General features: G+C 38.1%; 1 protein-coding gene across 9 annotated transcripts in view; it reads left to right on the top strand.

Moving 5' to 3' along the window:
• enox2 (ecto-NOX disulfide-thiol exchanger 2) overlaps nt 1–19,258 on the top strand; it is a 164,608-nt gene that overhangs the window by 126,776 nt on the left and 18,574 nt on the right. For all 9 annotated transcript variants that reach the window (XM_086085302.1, XM_086085300.1, XM_086085304.1 and 6 more), the window contains 4 exons: nt 2,782–2,988; nt 7,710–7,943; nt 11,311–11,523; nt 15,294–15,400. In XM_086085302.1, coding sequence (XP_085941428.1) covers nt 2,782–2,988; nt 7,710–7,943; nt 11,311–11,523; nt 15,294–15,400 — 761 coding nt within the window. The remainder of the gene's footprint in view (nt 1–2,781; nt 2,989–7,709; nt 7,944–11,310; nt 11,524–15,293; nt 15,401–19,258) is intronic.

Here is a 19,258-nt window from a genome sequence, read left to right as displayed (position 1 = left end):
ACTGTTTTGTTATCGTATAATTTTTTTTTAACTCATTCACTGCCATTGACGGCTATAGACGTCAAAAATTCATTTTAACTATTTCTATTAGTTTAACATTGTTTCCCACTTTTGTTAACAAGAGTATGAAAACCTAGACATTTTTTTAAAGAAAATATTTTTTTAAATTAGGGGCGTCAGGTGATTAATTTTTTAAAATTGTAATTAATCGCATGACTTCAATAATCACAAATTTTCTATCTGTTCTAAATTTACAATTAAAAAAAATCTAGGTTTTCATACTCTTGTTAACAAAAGTGGAGAAAAATGTTAAACCTATAGAAATAGTTTCAATGAATTTTTGACGTCTATAGCCGTCAATGGCAGTGAATGAGTTAAAATGCCTGCGGAAGCACAAGATGGCTCTGTTTAGTAAATCCGCAGCAGTGAAGCTAACTGCGTTCAGGTGTTTGGTGTCGGTGTAAAAGTATTGCATATGGCTTCCATCAGAGGCACCCCTTCGTCTTAACGCCTCGCACAGCGTCCCCTCTGACTGACCTTTAGCTGAGCGTTAAAACCTGCAGCCCTTCCCCCTCCCACCGTCGGAGATTCATTTTCCTCCTCCATCGCCTCGCTATGTGCATTATCTCCTTTCTCCTTCACTTCCATCTCACCTTTGCTCAGTCTAGCCCAGACCCTTTTGCCTCCTCCATATTGGCCTAATTTGTCAGTTTTCTCCACCGCTTGTTCTCATTAGTAACCGGAGCCGATCCCAGCTGAGTTAAGGCGAGAGGCGGGTTCCACCCTGACTGATGGACATTCTCCTCCTTGCAAGTAATTGGCTAGCGACCAGTAACACACAAAGACTGCGGATGGAAAACCGATTTATTTTATTTATTTTTTTGCATGTATACACTCAGACCGGCCTGAAATGGGAGACATAAGCATGCTTTAAGAAGAGCCATTTATCATTTTCCCAGACAGATTCAACAGCTGGTTTGTTGTATCTTTTGCCTTTAAGGGCTGAACATATTCTTTGAATGCATTTCCCTAAAATGTGAAACGTTTTCTGAAAAAGCACCACTTAACCAAACAAAATAAAAGCAAAGCCCAACAGAACACCTACTTTTCAAATATATCCAAACACAATAAAGAAATTAAAAAAAAAACATCCAAGAGTGTTTAGAGGGCTGCTGGAAACCTGCCTGTCAAACTTCATAGACTCGAAATATGTAATTGCTTGCTAAAGTGTAACAAATAGCAAAAGTTTGCAAACATCTGTGTTTGATTTCATTTGATTGGTGGCTGGACTCACCAGTTTAATTGAATTTACAGTACAAAGAGTTTAGAACACTTTTTTTTCTTCTTTTTTTTTACGAAGCACCTTCGTTATTGATTGGCTAGAATCTAACATTCCCCGTCACGTCCACAGTTTATGATTTTATTGATTTGTTTTTTGTTAACCATAAGTACATGTCGGTTACAGGTTGATTTTTAGTCAATCAGACACTTAATACCAGCCGTAGGTTTAAATTAGATACATGCTCGCGATTTAAACAGTGTAAACGTTACAGCTCTTATACTTCCATCACGTTCAGTTCGGTCTGTAACTAATGATTCTTTTAAAAATCTGGCTTCCCTCTGTATCAGTTTTGCTATTTTTGTCTGCAGACAAGACGTTAACGGACAAATTGGCAACATTCTTATAAATCAAAAGCCAAATTCAAAGGTCTGTCTATGATGAAAATGGCCGAATTGGTGTTCAACCTTTCGGGAAATGATTTTCTGTCTGTATTTTATAACATATCAACCGAGCGAGCTTTGCCTACGGCATATTTGAACGCGACAACCAACGAGCAACCTATTTGCCTCTGCTGTTAGTTTTGGTGCCCTCCAATATACAGAATAGCACATTTCCATCCTTTCAAATGTCTTTTTGTCCCAGTCCACGATGATGCAAAATGAAAAGCGCCAGCCTTGACTGCGACTTGCGAATCAAGGGTTCCTCTTAACAGTATTCAAATCAGATTGTCTGAAAGGCGGCAGAGCGTCTCCGACGGAAACAGAAGCATCCTTGACGTACCTTTCATTATCCGATTCTGCTGTCATCGACTTCTCCAATCACACCGAGCGCGGCTGATCTATTGGATCGAGTCAGCGCTCGTCTTTTCGTCTGTTTTGGATAAGTGATTGCTGCCATGCGGAGGAGGGGGGGGCCTGAAACTTGGTTGATTTTCACGCATGGGATGCTTTACTAGTTGTATTAATCAAATACAATCAAGGAGCCGTTGCGCTCAAATCATCACTTATTGGGCTTTTGATGACGGTGAGTTTTTGTTGGAGTGAGAACTGGATCATTTAGATTCTTGGCTCTTTGCTCTTTTTGTTGTTTCCTTGAACGTCTTAATGGATTTGTGTTATTCTTCAGGATAACAATGTCTGCTATCACCCCCCCCCCCACCCCCCTTTCAGTTTGATGTATTGTAGCACTTAAACATCTTTTTTTATTGAGCCTGATAGAACAGACATTATTCAGATGTTGGTGTTTGAAGCACGTATTAAATTATTTAGTATTTTTCAATTGTCGCTATTGCTCCCTTCGCTGCTCTTAATAGTCAAATACTGTTGTGACTCGGATTTTATTGTCTTGCGGAAAGTTGCCTCAACTGTTTAATCTTCACACAATGTTCTTGCTTGGGATTGAATAATTCATTGATTCGTACTCCTGTGAATGGAAAAAAAAAAGTGTTTGTTTACTATCCCCATCAGTTTTCAGTCCAACCTTTTTTTTCCAACCATCAGATCTCCCCCCTCCAGCAACCCGAGAGCGCCCTCCGGGTTGTAAGACGGTGTTTGTCGGCGGCCTGCCCGAGAACGCCAACGAACAGCTCATCATGGAGGTGTTTGGACAGTGCGGCGATATCACGGCCATTCGCAAAAGCAAGAAGAACTTCTGCCATATTCGATTCGCTGAGGAGTTCACGGTGGACAAGGCCCTCTTCCTGTCCGGTAAGGGACATTTCTCAGCGCCTTTGTTTCCCCCCTGCCATCGATTGATGAAAACGTTGCACCGACCTTTTGAAAAAAAAATCCATAACGATGCCTTCAAGTGTGAACAACATCATTTCCTCAAAACTAATCCAACTATTTTTGGCGACACATGAGTAATCTAGCCATCCATTTTATTGTCTGGTACTGACACTAACACTTGCATCAGTATCATTACTTTTATTAGTATCTGTGCGTCCCTAAAATTGATGGTTGATTGCAACTTAACTCATTCACTTCCAGCCATTATCACTTAAGCAACCCCCTTCGCTCCCGGCTGTTTTACTGGATTTTGACTGATTTTGCAAGGCCTACAGAATATTGTGTTCTATTGCTATAAAAACATGGAACCTACCGGGAAAAAAAGATTAGAATCTCTTCTTTCATCAGGTAAATAAGTATGTTTCTATCTGTTTCCGTTTTGCAGCAATTAGCATTAGAATATAGCTAAGTTTCATACTTGTGGGTGAAGGAGCTTTTTGCAACATGGCCCTGGTTGATCTCTTATAATCTGCTGCCACCTGCTGGCCGTTTTTGTTATAACTACCATTGCTTCAAGCATTCTGTTCAGTTCAGAGGCTGCATCAAAGCCCTCTGTATGCTCTACCATTAAAAAACATATAAATATGTCTTTGGGAGCATGGTCATATTTAAAAGAGAACATATTTATACGTTTTGGGGAGCAAATGAGTTAAGCTACATATATACACCTCCACTAAGACAATAATGGAGGTCATTTGTGTTGGGCCACGTGTCCTACATGCTGATGTACACAACTAATTGACAAATGATTAAAAAAAAAATATATATATATATATATATATATATATATATATATACTTTTTCACTCTGGGCTAGCTTGCTTAGCCACAACTGCCTAGATCCACCCTGGTTGTCATGGTAACAAAAGTGCCACACATAGAGACAGGGTTAGATTTAGCAGTGGCCGTCCTCCAGAAAACAAGCTAAGCACATTACAATTCTTGATCCTTGGAATTGTTGGATGGATAGAAAAGGTACAAATAAGTTGGTTCCAAAAGCTACTGCCCAGTTTATTTTCATTTTTTCCATACTAGTCCTTATTTTTACTTGTTTTACTTTACTTGTTAGAAGTTATCTAAATACTGTAAAATCTGCGATATAATCCCTAAAATGTATCTAAAAACGTCATGATGTTCTCGGATAGTTCTTAAAAGTTGCCTAAATCTTCCTATATCTTCTGCAATACTCTCTAAAAGTTACCTAAATATACTGAAATACTTTCTAAAAGTAAGCAAAATACTCCTATATGTACTCAAGTACTCCCTAAAGTTGTGATAGGTAAATGAAGCTTCATGAAGCGCTTGCAATATTTTTTCACTCCTCTAGGTGGTGCTGTTGGCTTGAAGATAAAAGCTAGTGCAATGGAAATTGATATCCACTGCATCTTTAAACCAAGAGTGTAATCTAGAAGAGTCAAAAAGTATCCCAAGTGCTTCCTGAAGCTTCATTTGTCCATCACTACCCTAAAGTTACCGATTCTTAAATCTACGAACAATCAATAAGTTACCTAAATACACTTGAATTACGCACACAAAATTTTACCGAAATACACAAATCCATGAAATACTCGTAATTTACGTACTCTCACATCTGTGAAATACTCTCTAAGATGTATCTAAATAACCCTAGATGTACACAGATACTCTTTAAAAGTTACCTAAATCCTCACGAATATAGGAAAAAATGTACTTAAATGATAAATAAAACTTTAAACAAATTGTCTGAATATTCAATAAATGTTTGAAAACAAACCATTTTAAATTTCAAATAAAATCAACCACCTTAACATGCATAGCATGAAGATTTAATTTGGTGATTTCTACACCTACCACTAGAGGGAGCCCACGTTTCACTAGGGGGTACTCGTACCACACTTTTGAGAATCATTGCTCGAAATTGTCCATAGGAGTGAATGATCACATGAATGAATTCGGACATGCACTAAAGAAAATGGATGGATGGCTAAAAATAGGCTTGGACAAATCAAGGCCTCCGTTCAAATAAACTCCTTCCACTAATAGGCAGCTGGTGTTCTTTGCAGTTGTCAAGGTCAGTTGTCTGCTTGATGATGACCAACTCAGAAGAATCACTTCCGATTGCGGGCCGAGCGTCTTAATACATTCAGCAAGGATGACACCACACATTACTTACCGCGACTGCGAATGCTGAATTACCAGCTGGGATATAAACAGTCTATTTGCCGCAATGCTGATTCACACCTGCCTCTGCACAGCAGCGCTAGCCGAGGCTCATGGGTATTGTAGTATCCCACGCCATCTGTCTTACCCAAAACTATTGACGTGTGATTCATGGAGCGTTGGCTCAAGGAAGTTGAAAATGATGGAAAACACGTCACCCGAGGGATCGTCACATTTCAGCACTTTGGCTTACTTTGGATCGTGAAAAGAACATTCTGATTGGTGTCATTACTGCATATGGTGTAGGTACCTCTTTTTGGGGCGGAGAATTGTTATTACCAGAACTGCAAATGCCCGCTATACCTATAGCAAAAAAAAAAAAAGTGCTGCACCATTTGTGGTTAAATATCTTGCCACACAGATGCTATTCATAAGCCTGTCTATGGTGTTTTGCATTGATTGCTAGCATCATGCTAAATGGGCTTTTGAAAGTGGCAATAAATAAGCCTCTTTGTGGGTGTGGTCATGTGACTTTGACATAGTGGTTGGAAATCCAGTTCATGTATTAGCCAGTAGTTTGAACACACACACACACACACACACACACACACACACACACACACACACACACACACACCTCAGCCCGAACACTTCTGAGATCTCCCGACATGAAATATTGAAGTGGTGCTATATTGCGCGGCAGACCTAACTTTAAGCCCCCGACCTGGAGCTCATTTCTTTTCCTGTTTGCGCACTCCCCGCCCCGTGACAAACCCCCGCCACCGCCACCTCCACCAACGTCTCTTGCGATGAGAATTGAGTGAGTCACACGCACGCTGTAGCACCGTCGCAGCGTTACGTTGGAGGGCACCCGGACCAAAATACGCTCTGAATCATTTCAACAAGTTGTTCATAAAATGGACTTTGAAAGCTTGTGAGTCACCGTGAGTGAAAATTGAATGTAAATGACAAAGTAAAGTGTAGAGTTGACGTCATCACTAACATCATGTCATTGTTAAAAAAAAGAAAAAGAAAAGTGCAGGCCTTCTGTTAACACCTCATTATCCCCTCTATACCTCTTCATACATCCTCCGTACACCTTATATACGCCCACTGTACACTTTATATGCGCTTCTGTACACTTTATATCCACCCTTTGTCTGCCATTGTCTGCCACACTCACCCTCTGTAATATCTCCTTACACCTTCTAGACGCCATATACAGTATACACCTTCCTCATAGCAACCCTCTGTACACACTCTATAAATAAACACACACTTTTGTATGCATCCTCTGCTCACCCCCTATACCTCACTATATACACTCTAATCACTTTGGACGCTGTTTTTGTGACCGACGCGAATCCGGCACGGCATAAAGCATAAATCTGTACAGAGGCAGGCCGGTTAAACCGGGTGTTGGTAATTTCATAGATGAGCACAAACGGGTGTATTTTAAGATAGTGTAGTTTAAGGCAGCCGATTTCATTTGCTAACAATTAAAGTGGCATTCGCTGTCTTACTTTATATCTTTTGTTGATTAATATTATGTTAAGTTTTGTTTCTTTGTTTGCTTCAATTGTTTGTTTGTTTTTTCCTTATTATAATTTTTAGTTATAAGTTTTGGCTTCCCAATTTTTATTTTCATTATTTTTAATTATTACTTTTTTATGTGTTTTCAAAAATTGAATCAAGTCAACTTTAAAAATAGAAAAAAGGAGAAAAGCATTTAAAATTACTGAGAAAATAATAAAAATTTTCAATTGATAAATTCTTTGTTAATTGACACTTTTTTTTTTTATATTGAAAATAACTACAATTACTGTAATGTCCTAGATGGTAACATTCATTGACATTTATTTTGAAAGGACATCTAAAGAGACGTAGGAAAATGTGAAAGCTTGAAAGGATGAATAATATGAAACAAAGGAAGCCAAGAAGCCAAGAAGATGGTGGCTGACAGTAACAATCAATAGTCTCAAATGTTCCAAACACGATTTATGGAAGATGAGCCGTATCGTGTGAGGAGGACGGCACGCAAAATATGGACTAAGTCTCTTGTGCTCACTGTCATGTCTCCTGTTTCATTCTCAGCGGAATGATAACGCTGCGATGACGAGCTGTGCGGTTCCCCAAAATTCATGCATTTGTAAATTGTGATAAACACGCAAGCCGGAAGGCATCTTTGAGAAAATGGTGAGACTCGCTCTCGATCGAAAGGACTATAAAAAAGTCCACAGCTGTCAAAATGGAGGCTTCCAACAGCATCCGCGTCACCGCGACGGCATCAATTTCAATCCGTCTCATTTTTTTTCGACACCCTCGCTCGGCACCGTCGCTTTTTTACTGTCAAATATCTGCTCAAAACCTTAATGTGCATTTTTTGGTAAGCATTTGAATCGCTGACAGACAACACGGCGTTGAATAACATCCCGACGTCGGATTGGAAGATTGACGGCGTCGCATTTTGAGCTGTGGTGGTCTCGTCTGTTGTCTCTCAAGGTTACCGCATCCGTCTGGGCTCCAGTACCGACAAAAAAGACACGGGCCGCCTCCACGTGGACTTCGCCCAGGCCCGGGACGATCTCTACGAGTGGGAGTGCCGACAGCGAATGATGGCCAGGGAAGAGCGGCACCGGCGCAAGATGGAGGAAGACCGCCTGCGGCCGCCCTCGCCTCCCCCCATCGTGCACTTCTCGGAGCACGAGTGCAGCCAGCTGGGCGACAAGATTAAAGGTTTAGTATCAAATAGTGCTTTAGCGTCATGTTAAACATCAACGGAACCTCCAAAAATCAAACGCAGTCCGTTTCGGGGCAATAGTTGAAGTCTGAGATGTTCGGATTTCATGGCAACTTTTTCAACAGAAAATAAAGTTGAAGTGAACTAATTGACGACAGGATCGAACTGTCGCCATTTTAAAACCTTTATTCACTATATTGTTACTTTACATTCTTAGCCATTATGCAAGAATAAAAGTAGTCTGACGTCTTCTGAGAAAAATACTTTATTCTCATGTGAACAATACAACTTCTGTCAGATCTCATAAGATTGCAACTTCATTTATATAGAATGCCAAAAAAAAATCTCGAAGTATGACTTTACTCTCATAAATTTACCACTTTACTCTCTGCCCATTTTTTTCTTGTTTTAACTACAGCTGTTAAAAATAAAAATAAATTAATCCAACAATTTTTTTTTAACTTTTCCTCGCAAGATTATGAGATTATTTTTTAATCAATTCCACTACCTAAAAAAAAGTATAATTCCTTATGAAACCAAAAAATGACTTTATAACTATGAAAATGCCACTTTTTCCAGATCTCAATAATATTATATTATAACTTTTTTTTATTTGAAAAAATAATGATGTCACAATAAAATATTACGAATTATATGAAATTAAAATGAAATTTCATCAAATGAAAAAAGACTAACTAGAAAAATGCTACTTTTTCCCCACAAATCTGCCTTTAATCACATATGTTAAAATTGTGTTTTAAAAAAGAATTTTTTTCTTAATAAGATTTTTTAACTAAGGGTAAAAAATCCTTATAATATAATGACTTGAGTTTGCATAGTATTCCAAAATGTCTTTTTTCTTGCAATTACTCTTATTCTCATAGTATTGTGCTAATTAATTCACATTAATTCACTAATATTTCTCTTTTCATTCATAGAAAAAAAAAACTTTTTCTTGGGGGAATAAAAGGCTTTACTGTTCAGATTAAATCTTACTTCCTGTAGTTTCAGTACTTTTGACATACTTTCTTGAAATACTTTTTTCAAGTACTTTTCAGTACTTTCTGAAATGAAAAATATGACTTTTTCGCACCCATAAGAATACAGCGTTATTCTAGTGACCCAAATACTTCATTCTTAATGTTCAGAGACGGGCAGTAGTTAGCTATATATTGTAATACAGTGCATATAAAAAGTCTACACACCCCTGGTCAAATGGCAGGTTTTATAAAAAATTCGACCAAATAATTTCAAAGCTTTTTTCCGCCATTGTTTGTATATTGACAAAGATTCTAATGTCACCTGCAACATGTACATGTTTTTATTTATGACATATTTTCAAGAGAGGAAGTAAACAACTGAGATAATATGGTTGCACAAGTGTGCACACCCTATTCAACTGGGGATTTGAATGTGTTCCAATCTAACCAGCCATCCATCGAGTTAACAAAGAACTGCCACCGTTTAAAGCGCATCCGATTAACCCCAAATAAAGTTCAGATGTTGTAGTAGCTTTTTGTCTGACTGTTTGGCTTCTCTAGCAGAAGCCCTGAGTCTTTTGTGCTGACTAGCGTTTGTAACCGTTGACAATTCCCTCCCGCCATCTTGACACCCTCTTAAACTGGGTTACGGCTGTGTTCAGAATCAAGCAATCCGATAAATCCATCCGGTTTGTTCACCGACTAAAGCGAGCCGTTTCCAAGGCTGTCTCTTCCTCTCCGCGCTCCTGAAGTGTCCTCTCTGTGTTTCTGGCTGAACAAACTTGTTTCCCTAATGAGGGCAGACACTTCCAGGTCTCTTTCAGTCTCGGGCTACCTGATAACACGACGCCCCTCCGCTTGAAAGCCGCTCTCCATCATTGTGCCTTTCTTGGCGCTCTCCTCACTCGGCCCAGGCCAAGGATTTATTTTTAATCGCTTGGCACTGGCTTTTGTGAAATGAAGCTTTCCCTGAATCTGGGAAGAAAAAAAAAAAAGGGCAGCAGGGAATCCCTTTTTCCTGCTCTCCCAAAGAACAATCCCTGCTATTGATGGCAACAAGCTCACAGATGCACTTTACAAGCTGACAGTCTATAAATGACCCCCCCCCCTCCCCTTTTGTCTAAGGCCATTTGTCATGTGTTTCCCCTTTCATCCCGCTTTCCACTCACTCACCTGTGCTTTTAGTTTCATTTTTCATCTTTTCTGGTAGCCCCCCCCCCCCCTCGCTTTTCTCGGTGACTGCAAGTTCCATCAAACTTGTAGGCCGATATCAGAGCCAAGGAACCCTATTGATTTATTTTTTAAGCGAAATAACTTTCAGGCAGCTAAGGTCGCCCGGTCGGCAGGTTTGTTTCATATTTCCTGTCAGCGATCTTCAAAACCCTCAGAGATCTTTTGTTCTGTATCAAAGCAAGAGCACTATTGATTTAAAAGGTTAGCATTGCCCACTTGGGCCCTTGTTAATTATCAAAATCCATTGTTTTTTTGTTTTTTTATGTGATTTTTCTATCAATTGTGGATGACAGAAATATCGTGCCATGAAAGTATTTGTCCCATCTCTGATTTATTTATTTATTTATTTTTGCATGTAAATGTTTAGAATCATCAAGTCAATTGTAGTAACTCGCAAAGACAACGAGAGTAAATAGAGGCAGCGCCTCTTCAGGTTGTAGCAAGGTACTGCACTGTGTTTCACGTCTGTTGCTTAAAGGCATAATTAACTCATTCACTGCCATTGATGCCTATAAACGTCAAAAATTTATTTGAACTGTTTCTATTAGTTTAACATTTTTTTCCACTTGTGTTAACAAGAATATGAAAACCTAGACATTTTTTAAAATAATCTTCTTTTTTTTTAAAGATTATTAAAAATTAGGAGCGTCAGGCAATTAAAATGTTGAATTGTAATTAATCGCATGACTTCAATAGTCACTCACGATTAATCACACATTTTATATCTGTTCTAAACGTACAATATTTTTGTTCTAGGTTTTCATACTCTTGTTAACAAAAGTAGCTTTTTTTTTAAACCAATAGAAATAGTTCAAATGAATTTTTGACGTCTATAGCCGTCAATGGCAGTGAATGAGTTAATGAACCAAATCCTCATGAACAATAAGATTCTTATCAATCAATAAGTCAGCTAATCAATTTCTACTTTGCCAATAGACAAAGCTTTGGCGCCATCTTGTGGCAACTTAGGCCATTACAGAAAAAGCAAACGGTGGTAATTTACTTCACATAATGGATATTTAGCATTTTATTATTTCAGTTAAACGTAATTGATCACACTTGTCCCAACCATTTGACAAAGGACATTTAGTAAAAGTCCCTTGCCATCTAATAACAGCCGACTGTCTTCTCTTATCCCCTCTTTAACCAGACGACGGCAAGTTCGCCGAGGCGGTGCGCGTGCTGCTGACATGGCTGGAGCGCGGCGAGGTCAACCGGCGCAACGCCAACAACTTCTACTCCATGATCCAGTCGTCCAACAGCCACATCCGCCGCCTGATGACGGAGAAGAGTCAGCACGAAAAGGAGATGGAGGAAGCCAAAGAGAAGTTCAAGACGGCGCTGTCGGGCATAGTTGCTCAGTGTGAGTGTTAAATCGTTTTAGAAGTCTTTAGGGAGTTTATTGACAAAACTGTATTCTTGAGTCCAGTCTTTTTCTTGGTTTTTGGTTTGATGTAAGTTGACAATGATAGGAACATAGCATACTGGTTCAAATACACAAATTGTGCAAGGCAGTCATATCTGAAGCTCCGAATGCTGCACCAGAAGTAAGTACTTTTGTTTGTGTATCGTTGCTTGTTGATGGCAGACGGTGGCTCGCAGGTAAGTTGAACAGCAGCAGGTAACATCAACGTATTGTTTTTCCAGAAATATTCAAAGTAGTCGTTTTTGGTTCACATCACTTTTTGATGCATTGGCATGAGTAGAAGCCAGCTGGATAGTGAATATTACAATTATAAACGACTGGTATGAGAGTAAGAAGTTTGCGATTTACAGTATTGTTTTTAACTTATTCACTGCCATTGACGGCTATAGACGTCATAAATTCATTTGAACTATTTCTATTAGTTTAACATTTTTTCCACTTTTCTTAACAAGAGTATGAAAACGTAGAAAAACATTTTTGGGGTACATTTAGAACAGATATACAATTTGTGATTAATCATGAGTTAACTAGTGAAGTCATGCGATTAAATACGATAAAAAAAAAAATTTGACTGACACCCCTAATTTTTAATAATCATTTATTTTCTTTTTTAGATAAATAAAATAATTGTAATAATTTTTTTCAAATTTGTTATAATCTTTATTTTATTTTTTTTAAAGAAAAGATTATTAAAAATTAAATCACAATTAATCACAAATTTTATATCTGTTCTAATACAATAAAAAAAATTATAGGTTGTCATACTCTTGTTAACAAATGTGGGAAAAATATTAAACTAATAGAAATAGTTCAAATGAATTTTTGACGTCTATAGCCGTCAATGGCAGTGAATGAGTTAATTTAAAATTGAGTCCGTTTTTTAAAAAAAAAATTATTAAGTGGACACTTTTGAAAACGATTCTCATCGTCGTGTACGTCTGTTCATATGCGAGTACCTCACAACCAAAACGAAAAAGGTGGTCTTTAGCAAGGTTGTTACAGTTTCGTTAACGAAATAAAAAAAATAATAATAATAATTCTGAAAAAAACTAACTGAAACAACGTATTGGATTTAGTGACAATGGCCTTCGATTTCATCTTTGCCAATTACATGAGCTTTTGAGGTTCATTTTCAATATATTTATTTTGCTCTACATCTGCACAGGAAGGTCATGACCCCCTTTTTTTTTTGCGCTCGAGGAATTCTCCATATATTTTATAAACATTATTGCTGAACCAAGTTGAACTCTGTTGCCATCCAAAAGCAAAGCAGATGCCTGAGCGTGTGGAGTCGTACTGTATGTTGTAATCAGTTCCCTGTGCAGTTTTAAAGATGATCTCACATTATGTACACAAAGTTCCACTTTTTAGTTCCCATTTGTCATTTATTTGCATGAATAATTTTTAGTGTTAGACTCCAGTTCCACTTGCTATAACTTTGAATATCCCGCTAATATTGTTGAATAATATTTCAAAAACACATTTGTCCAAATCAAAGTGATAAAAGTATACAAACGCCATCTGTTTCCAAACGGGATTTGTATTTTAATCTCTTTAGGTAACAAAAGCGCTGAGCTCATATTTGCAGTGCGGCACGAAAAGCACATTGTTATTGTAGATAATACAATTATGTGGTGCTGAACAAGCTGCGGAATAACAATTAAAACGTCTCCAAAGCAACTCATGTTTCCTCGCAGATAAATAGCCCCAATCAACACCAGCGGAAAAAGCACGCCGGACTCTCGCTCGTCTCGCATGAAAGCCGTAAACGTGCACGCACTCTCTCCGACTTCAATATCGATCAGCGCCATCAAATTACAGAGCGGGCGGGACGGCGCTATTGATCTCTGGCTCACCACTCTGCGTGCACACGCGCTTATGATCCGGCGGCCATATTGACTTCCCTCCTGTATGCTTTAGGACTTGTGGGATACCCACACCACCCGTACAGTCCCTGATGACTTGAGAGCAGATTGCGTCCTCGCTCGGTCATATGGTTGATATCCAACATCCTATGCTGTTTTTGTTCAAAATGTGTTCAGGTGTAGCATGGTGAACAATTCTGAGGCTTTGGGTTCGATTCTCAGAATTCATGTTCTCCCGTGATTGCGTTGCTTTTCTCTTGGGGATTATGGAAAATAACCCCCCAAAAAATTCCTATTAAATCATGATTAATAAACACACTTATTTATTTATTCAAGATTTAGCATTTATTCAACTACCAAAACCTAAAAAAAAACAGCCAGAAAATAAATTAATAACAAGTAGCAATAAGGGGAAAAAAATGCACCTGCTGTGCGCACATTGGCCTCTTAGGGGCAGTGTTGTGCGGTGAGGAGAAAAAGAGTCGAAAATGAGTCACAATTGAACTTTATCATTATAACTCATTTTTTACATTAGCAGGTAAATCCCTCCCACAACTTCTAATGCTAATTTTTGCTAGCATGTCAATGGGGTTTTTCATTGACTGCTAGCAATACGATGGCAGTGTTTCTAAAATAGTGCGCGTGTGAAATTGTTTTTATAATTTCTTTTGGTATCATTTTCATGAAGGCATTTTTTGTTCAGGATTTAGCAGAGCGTTTGTAAGAGTTGGGGCCATTATTTGTGGGAATACGGTAACCGTTTCACATCCAAACCTCAATTAACTATTCAGGCAATTTTTACATAACATTTTTAACTCTTAACTCATTCACTCTCAGCCATTTTCGCTGAAGCAACCCCCTTCGCTCCTGGCTGTTTTACTGGATTTTGGCTGTTTTTTGCAAGGCCCACAGAATATTGTGTGCTATTGCTATAAAAGCATACCTTTACAGCAATTAGCATCTTTTGATGCTAAGTTTCATCATTATTCACAAATCTGGTAAAAACACTGGGGAAAAGAGCTTGTTGCAACATGGCCCTGGTTGATCTCTTATACTCTGCTGCCACCTGCTGGCCGTTTTGTGTAATAACTACCATTGTTTTAAGTGACCCCTTCAGGTCAGAGCCTGCATCAAAGTATTCTGTATGCTCTAGCATCAGAAAACATAAATGAGTTAATTGTCATAAAAGTGTTTTAATAAGTTAACTGCTGTGTATGTAGTAAGTAATCAAAAGTAAAAAAGAAAACATTTAATTGAAAGTAAGCAAAATTGCTCTTTTTTTGATGATGGTGATCTTTCAAAAAAAAAATGTTTTACTGATTTGATAATTTTTTTTAGACATGTGGGAATTAAACAATTCGAACAAAAGTATTGGGATGAACACTCACGCCTAACAGGAAGTGAAAAAACAACATTTTACAACCTGGCTCACATTTCTTCCGCACCAAACAGATCCAAGTATGTCTTTGTGTCAGGCAGGAGCAGAAAAAGGCCAAACTCTTCTTATTGAAACCAAAAGTAGACAATTCTCCAAACGTAAAGAAATCAATGATGATGATTGATTATCGGTTAAGATGGTGTCCCAATACTTTTTTCCGTATAGTGAAATACAACCATCCAACGGCAAGATGATGCTTTGGCATCTCCAGGTAAGGAGAGCACATGCTTACACACACATACACGCACACACTCAGTTCTTTTAGACCCCTATAGTTGACTCCGCTCTCTCGCTCCTCTGCTCCCTCCCACCTTGCCCTCTGTCTCTGCCTCTGATCTCTGGATGGTCTCTGCTATCCCCCCCACCCCCTACCCCCCCGCCCCCCTCTCTGCATCCCGCCGCAGTTGAGCAGATTGTGTCTGTATTCCAAGCCGCTTCCAAACAAAAGGCATGGGACCATTTCTCCAAAGCGCAGCGCAAGAATCTGGACGTGTGGCGCAAGCAAGCAGAGGTTGGTTCTGCTTTATTTGCATTTATTTATTTATTTGACATTCTACCCGATTGTTGCTATTGTTGTTCCTTACATACCGGGAATGTACTTTTTTTTTTTTTTTTATACTTGGAAAAAATTGTTAAAGCACGACTCAGATCAGACAGGTGTGCATTAAAGACTCCATGTGTGACAGTAAGTACTTGATGACATCATCACTTGCCTTCCATGTGAAGGGAACAAGTAATCCAGATATGAGGTAACTTTGTACATAACCTTTTTTTTTTTATATATCTACTTTTTTGTTGTCAACTAATCATCCAAATAGATCGTTTTTATTTTTTATTTTATTGTGGTGCAGCCTGGACGTCTATGATTATATCTGTTTGGTAAGTTTCTTGAGCTAATAAGTGCACCAAATTAGAAGTGGAGCAGTTAAGGCAGTGTGATGCCCTGACAGGTGGGCAAGGAGAGCCACAAACTGCCGGGTCTAGTGTTGAGGCTATTTTGGATGAGCTCTGTGTGAAGAAAGTGTGTGTAGCCAGTGAGTGATAAATGAAAACAAACACCGTTCTTCTCCCATCTGTCCATTGTGGTCCGGGGATGTTTTTTCCTGCAAGCAGCGCATCAGTGAAAACCATTTTGTTTTCATAAGGCCTCAGGGATTCGTGCATTCTTCCTTTTCCAACATGCTCATGGAAATAGGCTTTTGCACTAGGGAAGGTTAAGCATGGCCGTCAATGCAAGCGGAAGAAAAAACACTGTGGGTGCAAAAGGCCTCATTCATGCAAAAAAAAAAAAAAAACCTTCACCATGAGAAAGTCCTCAAAATTTAATAGTGGTACAAAACAGCCTTTGTAGTCTTTCTCTTCCGACCACTTCGTAGCAAATAGTATGCGTATCAAATTAGAATGGCTTTATTGAATGTGTGCTGAAGGAAAAGGCACTTATACGTATCGTTTCAACATTATTTTTGACAATGAAATAAAAAGTGTACATCCGCAAATGCATACAAATATGGTTTGTTACACTCTAAAAAATGATGCCACTTTTTTTTATTATATTTACCGTGGTTGAAATAAATAGAAATGGCATTGTTCAGCCTTGAAACAGCAACAAATGTTTTTTATCTGAAAATATTGCGACTATTTTTGTCATGTCTGTCTGCATGTGTTGCTTTGTGTTCAAAATTTGGTAAATACCGCAATATTGATGCTAATTTCATTAGCTCTTCTAAGCTAGCTGACTTTTGTAAGGAAAAGTTGTGGTTTGTTTCAATACAGCATGTGTAATTCTCTTGTCACATGCTAAAACTAAAATCCAGATGCTCTTGTCACTCACTAGGCCACGCCCCTTAAAGGCACACATACAACACTACACTACAAAAAACAGTTGGGTCAAAAATAACCAAACTATGGGTCAAAAATGGACCGATCCACTTAATGGGTCAATTTGAACCAAACTTTCTGACTTAAAATAGAGGATCGGTCCATTTTCGATCCATAATTGTGTCACTTTTGACCTAACTGTTTTTAGAGTGTACAGTTGTTGGGACTCAACGTGCTGTAAATAAATAAATAAATACAAACATAATGATAAAAAAATATGTACGTAAATAAATAAAATAAATAAATAATAAAATAAAATAAAAACTTTTTTTTTTTTTTATATATATAATAATAATTACTGACATAAATAAAACAAGTTTTGAGTTTTTGGGCGTGCTTTTAATCCTAAAAAAAAATTCTTACATTTTTTTACTTGTACAAATGGTTTCCTTTTAGCCACATTCAGTTCTGCCAGTGCCGCCTGTCACTTTTGCGGCTGACATTCCGTCACAGATAAAATAAAAGGCGAGAAAATGACAGGCTACTTCCTGCTAAGTAATGCATCGTTTGTGCTTTACCAAGCATTTAGCGGCACTCGCCAGCCAAATATCTACTAAGTCAGGGACAGACGGGCGGGGGAGGCGTTTGACTAGATGATTGCTTTCTGTCAGGAACAGAGTGGCCAGACAAGGTGAGTCAACCGATCGTCACACAGGCGGCCATCTTGCGTCTATTCTGTGTGAATGACTGGCCTGGAGGTGAAGCGTGGAAAGCTGCACTTCATCCTCCCAGGCGAAGTCCAGACCACAGCAGCCTCCCTCTCCCACTCGCCCTTTTCGTGCGAGTGAGCGCGTGTGCACGCAGCAGATGGTTGTGTGTGTCTGCAGGTGTTTGTGTGTGACCTCTGCCGTCGGGCTTTGTCTGAAAAATGTCAGCTGACAGATGGCTCAAAGTTTATTTACTCTCAGGCACTTTGTTTTAAGCACCCTTCGGCACTTTGGGGGAAATATTTTATTCAGTCTGTTGATTTTGTGATGATGGCCGTGTTTGATTTCTATTATTAATGCTGTAAGGGTGCGTGTTACAAAATAGATAACAGTCGGGGAAGAGAAGTCATGTTTTTTTCTTCTGAGTTTTCTTGACGGAATGGTGTCACAGTTATACCAAGTCAACAGCTTTTGGTATAAAACACGGTATTGGTATTGTTAATCACTAAAGAATAGCAAATAAAAGACAATAACAGGTTAAGGAACAGTCATCAGAAAAAAAAATTGTAATAAAATTTAATGCAAAACAGACCTTGGCCAAAATTAATGTAAATTATTGTTAGTAAAATGTATCTCCTCTGTTATTGTGCTTTTATTTTCAGATTTCACAATACATATTTTACTACAGAAGCGTATTGCATTCACTTTTCAATTTTTGGGGGACCTTTGTTTTATTTTGTGTTATTTTATTTATTTATTTTTCATTTATTTATTGATGTATTTATTTTTAATTTTCTGTTTTCTGAATATTTTTTAATCTTTTACTGATTTTTTTTCTGCCATAAAAACATATTTCGAAAAACAGGTGGAAAAATTACTCAGAAAAACAGAAAGAAAAATATTCAGAAGAACAGGGGGGGAAATATTTAGATTTTATTTTTTTTATTTTTTTTACCTCTTAACTCTAAGTGACTTGTTGCGGACTCACTATGTTGGAGGTATGCGGGAAAGTGTCCGCCATTAGCGAGTTTGCAACAAGTCACTTGGTTTTCTGAGGGTATTAAAAAAAAAAAATACTCTGAAAAACGGAGCAATATTTTTTTGAAATTTTTTTCCTCCTGTTTTTCTGAATATTTTTTCCTTGTTTTTGGGAATATTTTTTTAAGACAAAAAAAATAATAATCAGTCAAGCAGAAAAAATGTTCAGGAGAACGGAAAAAAAATAACACAAAAATATTTTTTCCCAAGTGAATGCAATACACTTCTGTACATTACACTGCTTTTTTTTCTTTAATAAAAACATACTTTTTTTTTTTTAGACTGGGATGGATTAATGGCATTTATATAAGTAAATTCCTTTAAGAGCTTAGTCACAAATTAAACCCAAAATTCAAGGTAGCAATATATTTGCATTTAGATTAAGACTCTTGCATTGTCATTATTTGGTATTTATATTAATTTTTGTCTTGAATTGTGTTCGATCGAGTGGATGTTTTCTCTGTGTGTCGACGCCTCATGAACAACAGAGAAAATGCGTGTTCTTGCCAGGATTGACATGAAAGACAAACAACCGCACAAATACCCATAATCCTTTTGTTTCATTCTTGTTGTGCAGACGGGCATCTCTAAAGGCAGCACATCCCATTTCACGACAAAAGTAAAACCGGTAAAAGCCTCTCTTGTTGGTCACTTGAGAACAAGAAACAGGCCTAAAATAAAGAGAAAAAGAAGAAGTGTGTGAATTGATGTGAGATTACAAGGTGACATGGCCCCTTCTCACCTCATGTGCTCACGATTTCCCTTTGATCGAGGGCCGCTTATCGCCACAATCCGCCGGCAACACT

This window comes from Leptonotus elevatus, chromosome 9, assembly GCF_054856555.1.
Source record: "Leptonotus elevatus isolate MCC_2025b chromosome 9, RoL_Lele_1.0, whole genome shotgun sequence".
Lineage (NCBI taxonomy): Eukaryota > Metazoa > Chordata > Actinopteri > Syngnathiformes > Syngnathidae > Leptonotus > Leptonotus elevatus.
This window is presented reverse-complemented; position numbering and strand designations above follow the sequence as displayed.